At 44.4% G+C, this 15,758-nt stretch overlaps 5 protein-coding genes across 6 annotated transcripts; 3 read left to right on the top strand and 2 right to left on the bottom strand.

The window, feature by feature from the left end:
• Positions 1 to 789: 789 nt before the first annotated feature.
• Positions 790 to 8,190, top strand: LOC115770868 (G protein alpha i subunit). The gene is made up of 5 exons (XM_030716308.1): positions 790 to 1,339; positions 6,334 to 6,805; positions 6,866 to 6,960; positions 7,020 to 7,208; positions 7,268 to 8,190. Exons 1-5 carry the CDS (start codon positions 1,219 to 1,221, stop codon positions 7,456 to 7,458), a joined length of 1,068 nt encoding a protein of 355 aa, XP_030572168.1. The 5' UTR covers positions 790 to 1,218; the 3' UTR covers positions 7,459 to 8,190.
• Positions 8,191 to 8,335: 145 nt separating this feature from the next.
• LOC115770879 lies at positions 8,336 to 9,323 on the top strand. Of its 2 annotated transcripts, none has more exons than XM_030716325.1 (2): positions 8,336 to 8,541; positions 8,609 to 9,323. In XM_030716325.1, the coding sequence occupies exons 1-2, from the start codon at positions 8,466 to 8,468 to the stop codon at positions 9,238 to 9,240; spliced, it is 708 nt and encodes a 235-aa protein (XP_030572185.1). In that variant the 5' UTR covers positions 8,336 to 8,465; the 3' UTR covers positions 9,241 to 9,323. The 2 variants fall into 2 exon arrangements, with proteins under 2 accessions (XP_030572185.1, XP_030572177.1); XM_030716317.1 differs by having other exon boundaries at positions 8,338 to 8,541; positions 8,597 to 9,323.
• Positions 9,319 to 11,269, bottom strand: LOC115770857 (putative serine protease F56F10.1). The gene is made up of 4 exons (XM_030716297.1): positions 10,328 to 11,269; positions 10,132 to 10,270; positions 9,594 to 10,065; positions 9,319 to 9,534 (listed from the first exon to the last, which is right to left on the bottom strand). Exons 1-4 carry the CDS (start codon positions 11,116 to 11,118, stop codon positions 9,401 to 9,403), a joined length of 1,536 nt encoding a protein of 511 aa, XP_030572157.1. The 5' UTR covers positions 11,119 to 11,269; the 3' UTR covers positions 9,319 to 9,400.
• A 303-nt stretch (positions 11,270 to 11,572) lies between these two features.
• On the top strand, positions 11,573 to 14,192 carry LOC115771078 (cilia- and flagella-associated protein 52). The gene is made up of 5 exons (XM_030716630.1): positions 11,573 to 12,067; positions 12,135 to 12,666; positions 12,724 to 12,896; positions 12,964 to 13,193; positions 13,248 to 14,192. The coding sequence occupies exons 1-5, from the start codon at positions 11,637 to 11,639 to the stop codon at positions 14,108 to 14,110; spliced, it is 2,229 nt and encodes a 742-aa protein (XP_030572490.1). The 5' UTR covers positions 11,573 to 11,636; the 3' UTR covers positions 14,111 to 14,192.
• LOC115771080 (triadin-like) lies at positions 14,185 to 15,497 on the bottom strand. The gene is made up of 3 exons (XM_030716631.1): positions 15,265 to 15,497; positions 14,909 to 15,211; positions 14,185 to 14,834 (listed from the first exon to the last, which is right to left on the bottom strand). Exons 1-3 carry the CDS (start codon positions 15,398 to 15,400, stop codon positions 14,236 to 14,238), a joined length of 1,038 nt encoding a protein of 345 aa, XP_030572491.1. The 5' UTR covers positions 15,401 to 15,497; the 3' UTR covers positions 14,185 to 14,235.
• Between the last annotated feature and the right edge of the window lie 261 nt (positions 15,498 to 15,758).

Raw genomic sequence — 15,758 nt, 5'->3', positions numbered from 1 at the left:
AATTTGTTGCTTCCCTTAAAGTCTAAACTTGCTGATTTACTTATTATCATTATCACATACTTGAAGATAATCCACATATATGTATATACATATGCATGCATGAACACATACAAATAGAAAATTAACGAATTATCCAACACACTTTTTTAACACAACAATTATAGGAAGCACTTCTGGTATACACATATGTACATACATGCACACATGCATACGCACCTACTAGACTTGTGGTGGACTTGCCAGACTGTCCTGTTTCCTCCATTGCTATCCCATTGCTATGCTAACTTTCTCCTTCAAATCCTTATGTTCTTCTCATTTTATTCGTGTCACTTTTCTTCCATTTCTTCCTGCTCTTCCTGTTTCTTTTCGCCGCTTTTAAATGCTTTTTTAAAAAAGGTATAACAAAACATAGCATGGCATTATAAAGCATACATACATATATGTACATACAGACAAGTTTAGAAAACTTGGCCTGTACACACACATACAAGTATACGCCCAATTAGTCAGCGTCTTTGTCAAATAGTTTTCTAAATATATATTGACACACATAATCAAAGGTTTTGCTAAATATATTTTCTAAAATTTAAAATATTTGAATTTCGAATTTTATAGCAGTTAGCAATTTGCAAGGCTTACGAAACGGTCTGGCAGCGTAGCAGCAGTTCATGCTGACGTCACACTTGCCATTATATGCTGTGCTGGAAAATGCTCAACTATTTGGCGCTTAACAGCACTGACAAGCGCCGATCGTTTTCAGTGTGACCAACTGCTACGGGTTATTGGTGTTTTTTTGGTATCTGAGTGAGAACCGCAGTAGCTGCCCAAAAGTGATTCACGCTCGCGAACGCCAATAGCAATATTAACAAATAGAAAATAGTTTTCGCATTGCCGCCAGACATACCATTAGAGAATTTAAATAATTTAATAAGGCAGCCGCAAGTGTTTTCGAAAGTGCAAAACGACAGCCCGCTACGTTTGCGTCGGCTCAAACTCTTGACTGCGCGTGTGCATGCGTGTGTATGTGTTTGTGTGAAAGGAGGAGGAGAAGCAACACAAAAAAAAAGTGTACAGACGACGCGCAGACGCGACGATCTGCAGTGGCTAATTAAAAGTACCAAAAAACGCGAGTGAAAATTAATTAAATAACAGGCGCAAATTTCGCCAAAAATTAGATCACGAGTTGGTTAACAAGCCGCAAACAGCGATAATAACAAAATGGGTTGTGCCGTGAGTACAGCACGAGATAAAGAAGCCATCGAACGTTCCAAAAACATCGACCGGGCGCTCAGAGCCGAAGGAGAACGCGCCGCCTCGGAGGTTAAGCTGCTGCTCTTAGGTGCGTCCGTCCCCCCCAGAACTTTCCAACACCTATGCATTAACTAAGGCCTTTAGTCGGTGGTCCAAAATTGCGACGCCATGCACAAATATTGGTGAACTACTTTCCAGTGGGGTGGGTTTCGCCATTGGATGAAAGCCGTTGCAATGCGGGCCTATTTAACTTGCCTGACTAAATGCTGTTATTTATTTTGTTTTCAATCGAATCGAATGTTTTTCGTTCATCTTTGGCAGTGATGGTCTGGCATTATGCAATGCACATGTCTAATAATTCGATTGCGATAAGAAATTGAAAGTAAATTGAAACCAAATGTCGGCTGCGGCGGCTCAAACAAGTGGGGCGCCATCAATCGGCTTGCCAATGGAAACATGTTTGTGCTGCGGTTCTTTTTACATATACAAAAGAAGAAGACGTATGTGTGTTTGTATGTGTGTGTGTGTGTGTGTGTGTGATGAGTGGCACTTGCTGTTGCGTTTCTTTTGGTGAGAAATGTGCATTGAGGCGTTGCGACGCCATTATTTCAACTTTGACCTCTGCCACTAGCAGAGCGCTTGCGCAGTGAAATTGGACGCCGCGCCGCGTCGCGTTTTTGGCCTTCTGCAATTAAATTTCTATGCAAACGGCAAGCCGAGAAATTATCTGTGAGTGCGCAGCCCAGTTTTCATACATTCATTCAATGTTGCAAACAATGCAATGGATTTTCCAGCTTTTCAAGTAACAGTCAACAGCAACTCGGTGGCTTTTGCTAATGAAGCGGCGCCCCGTTCGCTCGCTGATGACTCAAAAGGGGCTGACGAGCGGTTAAAGATTGCAGCGCGGGGGGGTTGCGCGCGGGGGGTACATTCGACATGCCAGTTAAATGATATTTGCGCGAAATGAATTCACAACACTCGTCAACAAAAAATCTGCTGTGACCACAACCAGAAGCGCCTAGAAGTCGTTAAATACATTTGTATACCCTTGCATTGGGTATTTTAGCTGTGTCGCACAATATGTAACAACAACTAAACATCAGTAGATAGATCTTTGTTTCATTTTCATATTATATATATTTCGTCATATTTCGCAATCCCAAATATATATATCCCCTAGGAAATTGGGTATTCGTATGAAGAAGTATAGAAACTGGTTACATATATGTATAACTGTTCTTTCCAGTGTTAACTACGTTGATGATATATGTATTTTTTCTAAGAACACAATCACTTGTTATTAAATATTTTTATATTTAATAAATATCAGCTGCTTAGGCAGAATTTAGCTGCATTTGCAGCTGCTCGTTAAGTGCAAACAGCAAAAGTGACAAGCGCATGAACTGCGCCTGTGTTGGCCAGTGTTGGTTAGTGTAGTTTATGGCAAACACAGGCAATGAGAAAACACCTTGCACCAGTTGCTAACGTTTGCGCTCGTATTTATTTTATTGTTCATACAAGCATCCACACATATGCACTAGTATTAGTTGTTGTTGTTGTTTTGTTTATGTTTTCATTTGTATGGCATTATCTCTGCCGCCGCTGGCTGCTGCGCCTGCGTACGCTCATTATTCCAGCCGCATTCAACGCGCGCGCTCTCTCTCTCCCTCAGTCTCTACCTCTCTTCCTCGCGCTCTTGCGCGCAGACCTAATTGGTAGGGGCAGCGGCTCTTGTTGTTGTTGTTGTTGTTGCTTGTACACTGACATTTAAAGTGGGGTGAACGATATTAGCGCAAATAAATGGCCCCCACATCAAATGCAGCTGTGTGTGTGTGTGTGTTTGGCTTATGCTTGTGCTTTGGCAGCCGCCGCAACATTGCCTCGTTTTATTGTGTAGATTTAATAAAATTTTGCTATTGTTGCTGCAGCTGTCTGTCTGACCATTGCACCCTACTCTGGCAGCAGCCTCTCCAGTTAAATTACGGCACTTAATTTTCTGTCGGTTTCACTCTCCCTCTCTCTCTCTCTCTCTCCCTCTGCCGCCGCCCACCCTTTGACACGCCATTCAATTGAAAGTGCAATTTGAAGCTTTCTTTGCTGATAAACACTTTGGGACAGGGGAATGTCATTTTTTTACGGTATTTGCATTTGAGGCTTGGCAGGGCGCATTAGTTAGCTACATATACATATGTATATACATATACATATGTATATACATATACATATAATATGCATATAAGTAAACTAAGTAAATTAACAAATAAACAGGCATATAAAGCGCTCCATTACTTATCGACACACACACACACACATAAACAATATTCGAACACTGACAGCAAGAGAAGCCCCTGAAACCCAACACAAACTGTCAACACAAACAACTTAATCAACAATTTTTAAGAATTTTATAAACACATTTACACATACATACATACGTATGTATGTGCTGTACATATATAATGTACTTAATGTGCTGTTCGAGTCGCCTGTCGCCATAATTCATTCGGCGCCTTATCAATATTATCAATAAATGACCTTTGCGTCACTTTTAAACAGCTATTTTCAGCTAAATTATTGAGCGAACGCCGAATTCTTTTCTAAATGGCCGTCTTAACGGTAGTTGCATATGTGTGTGTGTGTGTGTGTGTGTGTGTGTAGTTCGATAAAATTCCCTTTGAGTGTGTGGGACATTTCCTATGTTCATTTTTGCAACGATTAAATGTTTACTTCCAGCTCTGCTCGCACGTCTGATTAACACATTTCTCTTCTCACTACACTTATCTTAAAGTTCAGCCGCCAGCCGCTTGGCGGCGCCAATAAAAGTCGATAACGATTAGTCATGCAACGAACAAATGAGCGAAATGCTATGGAATAATGATTACTGTGAACTTTTCCTGTCCAAATCTGTGTTTGCCTTTAGTCACCGGCAATGTACATATATGTATGTATACATATACATATATAAGTATCTAATTGCCCAGGAACTGCAATCATAGAAATAGCGTTGAGTTGTGCGACACGCCTCAAAGTGTAGCCCAGGGTGACGGTGGCTGCGTGTATGTGTATGTGTGTGTGTGTGAACTAATGAAGTTAATTTTAATACCGCTGATTATTATGATGAGCGATGATGATAATGAGCTTTTTGCGGCTGTTCTCCTTGTTCGCTTTGTACTCACCGCCTTGCAAAGTTCTTGGCTCTCTTGCTCGCGCTGCTTCTTCTTCGCACTGACCGCTTATTATGGCACAGCTAACGGTGCCTTGATAAATGAATACACGATTTATCTGTGCGTGTGTATGTGTTTCTGCATATCTTTATGTTGTTATTATTAAATTGACCTTTTTTTTGCCATTGTTGCGAACTGTTTTTTGTTTTTGCCTTTTGTTTTGCTTTATTATTCGGTGGCAAGCTTCGAACATCGAATGTTTCATAATTCCTATTCAGCTTGCCCAGGGCCCCCATTTTAGCCCAGCTGACCGTCTTTTAAGCCATTACATTATAATAACGACATAGTTTCTATTGCCAAATTAGTACGCATTGTTAAAGTTACATACTTGTGTATGTGTATACATACATATGCTGCATTGGCGGGCCGTACTGGAAAAGTGAAAGTACTAAGCCGCGCTGCTCTTGCAATTACCTAATCAACAGTCTGCCTCTCCGCTGGCAAAGCTCTTGCTGTCTGGGAATGGGCCCACAACCTCACAACAACGACAAAAGCATCGAATGTTGCAAAAAAATAATAATAATAAAAATAATGTTGGCTTAATCGTGGACATCGTCTATCGCTTTATAACATTTAAAAAAACTTCGACCGGTAGCTAACAAAACAAAAGTCTGCGATAAAAACATCAATTTTTTAACATTATTTTTTTTTGTTTTTTTTTTTTTAATGGGAAGGAAACTAGAAAACACGTAACATCCGTTTTTATCGTCCAAAACAACTTCTGTGTGTGGTCAGCATATTCTTTTAGTTTACTTTTCGCTTTGCAGTACATATGTATATCTTTTATGTACTTTTATAAAATGCTTGATATTTTTATTTGTATACAAGTTATATTTAAATTTTGTACGTCTTTTGATAACTTGAGTGTGTCGCGAGAGTTCAATGAACTGCAGCCAATTGGTTAAAAGTCAAATAAAAAGTACAGCTGATGTTAATTATAGAAAAAATTATAAAAGTATCTTTGGATCTGACTGCAGATCAGGGCATAGTCTGAATGATAAGCTGAAAGTTCACAGAAGAAGAATTCCAGCAACAACGCACAGCCTGTGTGTGTCTAAAGTGTAGGAGCGTCGGACCAGCAAACGAGAGGTCGCCGGCTCAAATCAAACAGAAGCGAATGTATGTAGGCGGGGTGGCATTTAGAAAGAGTTCTTATACATATATCTAAAGCTGGCGAGAATTAAACAATCAATTTAGTTTAGGAGCGTCAAACCAAGAAGCGAGAGGTCGCTGGCTCAAAGCTAGGTTTGGCGAATGTATAGAAAGGTGGCAGTTGGACACGGTACTTTTAGATGTGTCTGAAGTTTTCGGGAATTATACAATCGATTTAGAGTATTCAGCATTTTAATCGTGCAACTCTGAGTTATTGACTTGCAGTATATAAGAAAAATTGACTATATACGATAAAAACGTCGCACCTTTTCCCGTTAAATACGATTATTTGCCCCAATATACAAATAAAGCACTTCAATCAGCGCTGCTCAATACATGCCAATTGTTTGCAAATTCCTATATCTCCAAATATATTCGAGTAGTTGAGTTACTTACGGAATTACATGACCAACGCAATTGAGCACGTACGACGGCAGCTAGCTTTTTGGCCTCTTGAACCCAAAGACAATTGAACAATTTGTGGCATCCATTCATTCATGAAAAAAACAACAACAGGCCTGCTGCCTTCTCGTTCCAGTCATTCATTCATTCATTGGCGCTTTTTACGCATGACACAGACCATTCCCGATTACAAATTCAATTGTTTGCTGGTTGACAGGGGTCACGCCTACTAGAGCCAACATCCGTCCATGCACATTTGCACAATTGTAATTGTTGTTTTGTTTTTTTTTTGGTTCATTTGCAGGCGCCGGCGAATCCGGCAAATCGACCATAGTTAAACAGATGAAGATCATCCACGAGACGGGCTACTCACAGGAGGAGTGCGAGGAGTATCGACGCGTCGTCTACAGCAACACCGTACAGAGCCTGATGGTCATAATACGCGCAATGGGCCGGCTAAAGATCGAGTTTGCGGATCCTGGCAAGACGGACATTGCTCGCCAGTTTTTCACACACGCCTCCGCGGCGGACGAGGGCATCCTGCTGCCGGAGATTGTGCTGCTGATGAAGAAGCTCTGGTCCGATGCCGGCGTGCAGCAATCCTTCTCACGCTCGCGCGAATATCAGCTCAACGACTCGGCCGGCTACTATCTGAACTCGCTGGACCGCATCGCGCAGCCCAACTATATACCCACACAGCAGGATGTGCTGCGGACACGTGTCAAGACCACCGGCATCATCGAGACGCATTTCAGCTGTAAACAATTGCACTTCAAGTGAGCTTCTTGTCGTAAAATTCTTTGGTCAACTTTGACAATCCCGTATCCTCTATGTAGACTCTTTGACGTGGGCGGTCAGCGCTCGGAGCGCAAGAAGTGGATTCATTGCTTTGAGGGCGTGACGGCCATCATCTTCTGTGTGGCGCTGTCAGGTGAGGCTCAGCAACTGTTTATTAAATAAGTTGCACTAATCTGTGTCCTTTTCATGCAGGCTACGACTTGGTTTTGGCTGAGGATGAGGAAATGAATCGCATGATTGAATCACTCAAACTGTTCGATTCCATATGCAATTCGAAATGGTTTGTGGAAACGTCTATAATACTCTTCTTGAACAAAAAGGATTTGTTTGAGGAGAAAATCAAGCGATCTCCCCTTACGATATGCTTTCCGGAATACACTGGTAAAACGACACGAAATCTGAAGTTGAACGGAATGCTTAAATGCGTTTATCTTTTGCAGGTTCCAATACGTTCGAGGAGGCCGCCAACTATATACGCATGAAATTCGAAAATCTCAACAAACGAAAAGACCAAAAAGAAATCTATACGCATCTCACCTGTGCAACAGATACAAATAATGTTAAATTTGTATTTGATGCAGTCACCGATGTCATCATCAAGAACAATCTGAAACAAATTGGTCTGTTCTAAACGGGGGAGAGATCAGTTGCGATACGAGTTTAGAGTGCGTCTTAGTATTAAAGGAAAACGCGCAAACATTTCCATTACATTATAATTAATTAACTATAACGACATTATATATATATAATCTGTTTAATCTGTAATTTTATGCATATACTCTATGTAGTATATGCTATAGAATTGAAAACGCTTTACAAGCTCTTGATATACTTATATGCTTACATATGTAAACCGATTTTGTTGCCAGTAGTCAGTCTCGGAACAAATAACCAACTGCAATTAATTAAGTTAACCGTTAAAATGCTAGAAGTGAACTAATTAAAATACGCATATATGTATTGTATGTAATTTAACAAGTGTGTAAAGTAGACGACGCCAGGAGCTTGGTAAAGATAGCTGCCCAGATACATATGTATGTAATTCCCATAATGCCCATAAATTTGGCCAGCTAACTTTGCATTTAGTTAAGATTTAAGTAATTCATGTGACTAAATTGCATCGCGCAAAGCAAGTGAACTTTTGAGCACGTGCGTGTCTCAACGGGCTTCCTTTTCTTTATGCAATGCATTTTGGCCACGTTTTATAACACTGTCGAGAATTTGCCAAGAGCTTAGCGCACTGGAAGAAGAGTGCGCGTGGGCCTAATTTTTGTATGCCCTCTACATTTAACTAGAAATTTTACTAATTCTCTTAGTAATAGCCTTAATAAAGACAAACTACAACAAACAATCAAAGCACAACTTTAATGATAGCCCAATTAGTAATAACAATAATCAGAACGTGTAGTGGGGTCCTTTTAGGGCCGTTATACAACACTGTACATTGCTACTGTGGAGAATTTGTGCCTGTATCAGAAGTGCCTTCTTTTGCTGTCAACTTTTGTCGAAGTAGGTCGAGGCTTTTTAATTTTCTAAACCATTTAAATTTGTACAATATTCAGGTAGTTAGAGGAGCTCTGTTTAATATTGTGTAGGACGCTAGTATACAAATTCGAAGCCGAGGTTTAGTTAAACAATATGCTGCGCGCAGTTATTTCGGTTGGTCAACGTGGAAAGCTTCCACTAACCCTGCTGTCGGTCAGGGGCGTTGTTGGTAAGTGCGAATCGCGTATATTCCGATTAAACTTCTGTCGATCACATTTGCATAGATTCCATTGTAGCGCACAACCATATACGCTTGTCGCATTCCTACTCCCGGCCACTTGTGCGTTATTTTGCTAGCGGCGATAACAAGATTAAGGGATCGGTCGGCAGCAGCCCGGCTGGCATAATTGGCAACGTGGGTCAATCGACGAGTCTGGGCAGTGTTACTGGCAATGAGTCGACTGCGTATGCGCAGACGCAGCCCGAAGCTGTCGCAGGTGACCCCGCCCGCGACGGTAACTTTGCCAAGAAGACGGGCGAGGTTGCTTCACAGGTGCCTATCACTCCTTCGGTAACAGAATGTGGCAAGATTGGCACCGAAGAGTCGTCTGTTGGAGCAAAATCGTCGTCGTCGTCGTCGAAGGCGAGTGAGTCGAGCAAAGCGGTTGGGCAATCAGGTGATGGACCTACTGGCAATAAAATGGCTGACGATGCAGTTAAGCAGCTGCAGGAATTGGCAGCCAATCTGCCCAGTAAGGAACAGGTCGAGAAGTTCGTCTTTCGAGTGGTGGCATTTTTATATGACCTGATCTACTTGACGGCCACCTGGACCATACGCTTTGTCGACGAGAAGATAGTGCAGAATAACACAGTCAGATACTACTGGAAACGCTTCCATGAGAAAATGGAGCAGGCTAAGAAGGACTAAGCACAGCTAAGAAATTTTTTATAAAAGTCGAACATGCATATCATGTCGAATGCACAAAACATTAAACAAAGCTAAATCTCATATTTGCAGACGCTCCAATGTGTATTTGTATACATTATTATAGCTTAGGTTGCACATTTCATTTTTGGTTGCTTCAAATTCAGGTGAAGCTTGCAAAGCTGGCATAGCCGTCCAGCAATTTGGCCAGATACTTGAGTATCTTATTGCGCGCCGCCTTCAGCTGTGGGGGATCGCTATTGACCGGCTCGTACATGTTGGCGCAGTGTGCGGTGCCTGTAAAAGTTATCAGCATGAGCATCGAATTTCATCTGAATTGAGACTCTGGACTCTACCTTCTATGTAAATGGTGGGCGTGTTGGCATTGGGCGAGACATACAAGCCCAGTGCGTGCCATGGATCAATCGAGCCGTGCACGTACAGCACCTGGGTGGTCGCCGGCTTGAGTGCGCCATAGTACTTGTTCGTCTGGGCCACAGCCTGCTCCAGGAATTTGCCGTCCATGCGCTCCGAGAATATGTCCATGCACTGACGTATGAAAAAGTCAACGCCAAAGCGATCGCCGAATGTGTCCGATTTATTTTCCGACGTCTGATAGAAGCCAAACTCAGTGCAGGTTTGGTAGGTCCATTGGCGCATGCCCTTCGCTGCCATCGAGTCCCACGAAACGTTCTTCATATCGGCTATCATTTTGTCGTACTTGTAGTCCAGGCACTTCGACTCGGACTGCTTCAGCAGCATGTCGTTAACCGCAGCCAAACGTGTCACAGGCGGACCCATTGTGGTGTTCAGCATAACATCGCAGATCTGTAAGCATTTAGAGGATGTTAGCACAAATCCTGCGCAGCTCTAATCAGCGTCTCCTCTCCATACCTCATCGATGGTTATGTTGGCATGTGGACTGTTGTCCTTGTTGTACTGCACCACGCCAGCAAAGTTGCCAGCAATATTTTCAAATAGATTTGAGATGTCCAATTGATTTTCAATCGAGTCTTTGAGGGGCGTGCACGTTCTAAACGGAAGGCCAATGTTAAGTTATCTATTCGCAGCTGTGCAGTGGGCTACATACTTGAATTTCTCGTCGAGATTACGTTGTCCAATCATGTGCTTTAGCAGTATCTCCACCTGAGCAATGCCGCGCGTCACAGCCTCCACGCATTCCGGCTTGTAGCTGGCCAGCGACGACTTAACCACCTCGAAGTACTGGCTAAAATCAACCTGGGCCAGCAGCGGACCACTCGAGCTGATGGAGCCGTCAATTAAATGCGGATACTTCTCGCGCGCCCAGGCGGCCAAGCTGCCTGGATAGGAGCCGCCAAATGCAATCCACTTCTGGCTTGCATCCATATTGTATTTGGTCTTCATGGTCGTAACAAAGTTGGCCAAGTCGGCCAAAGCCTGCTCCGAGCTGAGATAGGCCAGGTTGCTGGTGGACAAATCGCTGGTCGGATGACTCTTGCCATAGAAACGATGCTCCAGCTGAATGCAGAGCGCACCAAAGTGTTCGGCATAGCGCACCCAGGCGCCTTCATGCATCCACTTCTTGGTGGCCTCCCCCTCGCCGCCAATCATCAGAAACACCGGAGCATGACTGTCATTTCTGTAAAATGCATCGTTCACAAAGTAGCGCTGTTGCCAGGTGCGCGTGTCGTCCGGCTGGAGGTGGTCCAAACGCTGCTCGAACCACAAATCCTCCACATCCATCGATTGCTGCAGGGTGGCAATTTTACTCGGTCCACCCAGAAATCCATTCACATGGCGACCCAGTCGAAAGCTGCCCAAGCTGCTCGACTGCGCAATTAGGCAAGTCAGCAGCAGCAGCAGGCAATAACCTTCGGGATTGTTCGGAATTCGCAGCATTTTGCAGCTTAATCACAATCGTGCGTTCCGTGGCTTTTGTTTTTATTGTTTGTTGCGGGTCAAGTTGGTTTTTATTTGATTAGCACAAGAGGCGTTTGTCCGACTAACTGTGAAAACGGAGCAAGACTGCAACTTATATAGTTCTATTTATGTACATATATATGTGTGGTATATATACACACACACACGCATACTTTTTCCTTATGCTTTTGTTGTTTTGTTATTCTCTTACACTTGCCGGCTGTACTGCGGCGTTGCCACCTAGTTATGTTTCTTTACGCTAGTTCGCGGCCGTTTAGAATGTTCCCAGTGTTGGCATAGAAGCGTTGCTCGCTTTTTTGAAAAGTAGCAAAATGAAAGGCGCAACGTTGCCACCTTGTTTGAAAACGGCTTCCAGGCAACGGTTGCTTAATTTTCAAACAATATATAAGCAGTTGCTGTTCATATTGTCAGCAACCGGTGGAGCATTTCCAATAATAGAAATCATATAAAAAACAAAATTAAAATATATATTTTATATGATAATGGCAACCGCGGTCAAAGAATGCCAGCAGCTACAGCCGCGCGCAATTTTCGGCATCAATGGCAAAGTGGAGAACGGCGTGCGTCAGCATCCCATTACCCAGGCGGCCATATTTCCACTGGGCAACAAGATTGCCATTGCCGACTTCAAAAAGAACACACAGGAATTCGTTGCCGGACACACAAACAGCATATCCTGCCTGGATGTCAGCAAGAGCGGCAAGCATATCGCCTCCGGCCAGGTCAATCACATGGGCTTTCGCGGCTACGTCATCGTATGGGATTATGAGTCGCGCAAGGAGATCGGACGTCACGATCTGCACAAAGTGAAAGTGCAGGCCATTTGCTTTACGGCCGAGGAACGCTTTGTCATCTCCATTGGAGGCAAGGACGACGGTTCCGTCATCGTATTCGATATGCAAACATTGTAAATATGTTGCTGTTACCCAATCATTTTGTGCTCTCTCTCAACCTGTGCTCCTCTCTACCTGCAGCACGCCCATTTGCCGCCAGCCCGCCTCGCGCGCCATTTCTGGAAATGCCCTTACTGTGCGTCCGTTACATAACAATCCATTTTTCTTTCTAACCGCCGGCGATCGGCACCTGCGCCTGTGGAGCATTCTACGCGAGCAGAAGAAGCTGTACGTGCAGGATGTCCAGTTGGCCAGCAAGTCGCGCCAGTTCTACTGTGCCCGCATCGATAAGAAGGATGAGTTCGCCTATCTGGGCACCGGCACGGGCGATATTGTTAAGATCGTGCTCAACTGCTGCGACAGGGACAATGTGACCCGACCAGGTTCATCTAGCGGCATACTGGGCGCCTTCGGCACACATAATCCACGCAAGCCCACGGGTCGCGATTGCAATCGCTATGTGAACGGCGTGCGTGCAATATATGTGCTGGAGGAGGGACGTCTGCTAATTGGTGCCGGCGATGGTGAGGTGGAGCTGGTGGAGGAGCGCACGGAGATACCATTGATCAATTTCCGAGAATATCCGGGACCCACATGGCCCTACTTGCGCACGGTAAGTCATCGTCTTTGGGCTTGAATGAATCTTAAAAACGTTTCCGTCTTTCTGCAGGTGAAGAGAACCCGCGTTTCGGGTCGCATCTCTTCGTTTGTGCGCTCCACGCCAGAGAAATTCTACATCTGCACGGACACCAACGAGATTTACATGCTGAACATATCAACCTGGGTGCTAAAGCTGCTGCGCACATGTCACGCCAAGGCAGTCTACTTTATTACATTTCCCAAGTAGGTGCTGCTGGCTAGCTGCTCTGATCTCTCCTGATCTCCTGATACCCAATTGCAACTATTTCAGAAACTATGCAGCTGTTTTTGCCACCGCGGGCCATGAGAGCATACGCATCTGGTCCCTGAATCGCAAGCAGGAGCTGCTGCGCATCATGGTATATAACTTTAACTGCGCTGCGGTGCGCTTCGCCCAGGATGGCACCAGCATTGTGTCCGTGTGGAATGATGGCATCATACGCGCCTTTACGCCCATCACTGGCCGTCTCATCTATGCCATACCCAATGCTCACAATAAGGGTAAGCCCTCAATTCGTAATTCAGTAATCCTTAAACTAATCCCACTCCATTCAGGCTGTAGTGCATTGGCGGTAGCTTCAACTGGCCGCTTCATCGTAACTGGCGGCATCGAGGGACAGGTGCGCGTGTGGAAGATCGAGCCATATCGTCAGGATCTAGTCGGCGTGCTAAAGGATCACTCGGGTCCCATTACCTCGCTGGACATCAACTATCTGGACACTGAAGTGATTTCCGCCTGCACTGACGGCTCCTGCGTCATTTGGGACATCAATCGCATGACCCGCAAGCAGGTGGTCACTTCCAACACGCAGTTCATGTCCGTCCTATACTTCCCGACTGGAGTACAGATACTCACGTGCGGCTCGGATGGCAGAATCATCTACTGGATGGTGTACAACGGAGCACTGATACGCGAGCTGACCGCCTCGAAGAAGTCATCTGTGAACTGTTTGTCGATGAATGCCACCGGCGACTATTTTGTTAGCGTTGGCAGCGATCTGCAAGTGAAGCTGTGGGATTACAACAGCGGCGATGTGGTGGGCGTGGGATCGGAACATGCCTCGTCTGTGATCAGCGCTGCGTACAGTCCCTGCGGCAAGATGTTTGTCACAGGCAGCACGGATGGCTCACTGATCATTTGGGATGTGCCCCAGGAATATTGGGGTAGTCCCAATCCAGCCGATGGGCCCAGCTACCAGCTGCCCAAGGCCCAGCCGAAAGGCAAGGTAGTTCAGTCACGCGTCGACTCCGGCACACGTTTGAAGCCTGCGCCCGGCGAGAATATCAATGGTCTGCTCAAAGCAACGCCCAAGGATGACATCTGCTGTGTTGAGTGTCCGCCCTGCGCCAAGAAGGAAGCCAAGGCTGCTGATCCCTTCGCCGAGTGCAAGATTGTGCCGGATGTCAGGAAGTGTTAGGTGATTTAATAATTATCTAATATTTTGCTTAACACTGTTCAAAGCATTTGCTTGAAATAAATACAAAGAGCATGTACTAAAAAAGGAATTTAATCACAGGTTAATTTTGAAATTAATTTTTGGGATCACTTGAAAGTGAATTCGACTTTTTTAGCTTCTTCCTTTGCTTGTTTTTTCATTTCCTCCTCCTGTCGCTTGTTCTCCTTTGCAGCTTCGGCTTCCTGTCGCTTGCGCTCCTTTTCGGCTTCGGCGTTTAGACGCTTCTGTTCCTTTTCGGCTTCAGCCATTTGCTTTTTCTCTTCCTTCTCGGCCAGTTCCTGCTGCTTCTTGGCCTCCTTTTCAGCAGCAGCCTGCCTCTTTTTGGCTTCAGCCTCACGCTTGCTATCATACTTTTTCCATTCCTTCTGCACGGCAGCGAACTCCTTCAAGCGATCTGCCCTTTCCTTATCCGTTTCGGGTGTCTTGCCATTGCCCTCAACATCGATCTCATCCTCATATCCATCTGGCGGCAAGGGATTCCAGAAACTATTATGGAATGCTGTGGTATTTCCGTCCCTGAAGAAATACGGCTTTCCACGTAGATACAAGTGCGACCAGTACCTATACTCTGGTCGCTCCTCTTCCTTGTGCGAGGTGAACACAAGGACCGTCAGTATGGCAATCAGCGGCAGTCCACCCATTAGCGAAATCTTCTGCCACCTCTTTGAATTCTTGTAATCTGGCGCTATGTGACCATTGTTGGATTTTTAATATCTCTTTTATTTAATATTGCTCTCAAAGAGGAGTTGAGCGACTTACGTGGCTTGGGGCAGGGTGTGCACGGACACTTTGGGCCGCCACCGGATATTTCCGCAGGACAAGTGGCTTCTGTTTTCTGCAATCCTTCACGCTTGAGTACCAACTCTTCGCAGCTCAACTGTTTCTGTTTTTTCTCCTTTGGCGGTGGTGGGCAAGGCGGGGGTTTCTTTTTGGATTTGCACTGGGCACCGCCACTAATCGCAGTTTCATCCTTCCTGGGTGGTGCGTCCTTCTTGCATTCACTCTTCTTCGGTTCGCTACCAGCTTTCGGTTCGCTTTTGCAATCGGGCTTCTTTACTTCCGCTACAAACATTAATTAACAACCGGTTTTTCTATTAATTTTAATCATTTTACACCTTTTTTTTCGCATTTATCGGAGTCGGCTGGCTTCTTGGTTTTATCAGACATAAACCGATAGCGCGCATTGGATAATGATGGAATTGCTTGGTACGTCAGACGTGGGTTTTTGATAAGACTTAATAACTGCAGCATGTTTTTTAGCCCAGAAGAGGAGATTCCAAAAAATTTGACCTAAATATTAAACCAACTACTGGTGTCTAAAAATTGTAAACTACAGCAATCGACATTTTATATGAACACCTTAAAAAAAGTAAACTCAAAGGCATCTACGCCAATGGGTTTGTGTTGATTTTGAATCTGGGCGCCAACTGTGTTTACAGGGTAAATAATCGATATCGGATGTGTTGGTTAACAGACTGCGCTGCTAGTTCACGGTTGTTAACAGATTTGTGCTAACATAACATTGGACAAACAAACACTAATTTTAGCAGTAAATGTTATTTTAGAGATAAGGTTGTCTTTACACCACAGATTAATATTTAAATAGGGT

This window comes from Drosophila novamexicana, unplaced genomic scaffold (genome assembly GCF_003285875.2).
Source record: "Drosophila novamexicana strain 15010-1031.04,08,12 unplaced genomic scaffold, DnovRS2.1 tig00000024-arrow-pilon, whole genome shotgun sequence".
Lineage (NCBI taxonomy): Eukaryota > Metazoa > Arthropoda > Insecta > Diptera > Drosophilidae > Drosophila > Drosophila novamexicana.
This window is presented reverse-complemented; position numbering and strand designations above follow the sequence as displayed.

What these genes read in the sequence shown, in the direction of transcription:
- LOC115771080 (XM_030716631.1), bottom strand. Translation starts at nt 15,400, where the DNA reads ATGCTGCAGTTATTAAGTCTTATCAAAAACCCACGTCTGACGTACCAA. An exon ending in CGATAAATGCGAAAAAAAAG is followed by an intron (nt 15,212 to 15,264) that starts GTGTAAAATGAT and finishes TAATGTTTGTAG; the next exon opens with CGGAAGTAAAGAAGCCCGAT. An exon ending in CACACCCTGCCCCAAGCCAC is followed by an intron (nt 14,835 to 14,908) that starts GTAAGTCGCTCA and finishes ATGGTCACATAG; the next exon opens with CGCCAGATTACAAGAATTCA.
- LOC115770857 (XM_030716297.1), bottom strand. Translation starts at nt 11,118, where the DNA reads ATGCTGCGAATTCCGAACAATCCCGAAGGTTATTGCCTGCTGCTGCTG. An exon ending in AATCTCGACGAGAAATTCAA is followed by an intron (nt 10,271 to 10,327) that starts GTATGTAGCCCA and finishes CCTTCCGTTTAG; the next exon opens with AACGTGCACGCCCCTCAAAG. An exon ending in CCAACATAACCATCGATGAG is followed by an intron (nt 10,066 to 10,131) that starts GTATGGAGAGGA and finishes AAATGCTTACAG; the next exon opens with ATCTGCGATGTTATGCTGAA.
- LOC115770879 (XM_030716317.1), top strand. Translation starts at nt 8,466, where the DNA reads ATGCTGCGCGCAGTTATTTCGGTTGGTCAACGTGGAAAGCTTCCACTA. An exon ending in GTCGGTCAGGGGCGTTGTTG is followed by an intron (nt 8,542 to 8,596) that starts GTAAGTGCGAAT and finishes ACATTTGCATAG; the next exon opens with ATTCCATTGTAGCGCACAAC.
- LOC115770868 (XM_030716308.1), top strand. Translation starts at nt 1,219, where the DNA reads ATGGGTTGTGCCGTGAGTACAGCACGAGATAAAGAAGCCATCGAACGT. An exon ending in GGTTAAGCTGCTGCTCTTAG is followed by an intron (nt 1,340 to 6,333) that starts GTGCGTCCGTCC and finishes GTTCATTTGCAG; the next exon opens with GCGCCGGCGAATCCGGCAAA. An exon ending in TGTAAACAATTGCACTTCAA is followed by an intron (nt 6,806 to 6,865) that starts GTGAGCTTCTTG and finishes TCCTCTATGTAG; the next exon opens with ACTCTTTGACGTGGGCGGTC.
- LOC115771078 (XM_030716630.1), top strand. Translation starts at nt 11,637, where the DNA reads ATGATAATGGCAACCGCGGTCAAAGAATGCCAGCAGCTACAGCCGCGC. An exon ending in CATGGCCCTACTTGCGCACG is followed by an intron (nt 12,667 to 12,723) that starts GTAAGTCATCGT and finishes GTCTTTCTGCAG; the next exon opens with GTGAAGAGAACCCGCGTTTC. An exon ending in TACTTTATTACATTTCCCAA is followed by an intron (nt 12,897 to 12,963) that starts GTAGGTGCTGCT and finishes CAACTATTTCAG; the next exon opens with AAACTATGCAGCTGTTTTTG.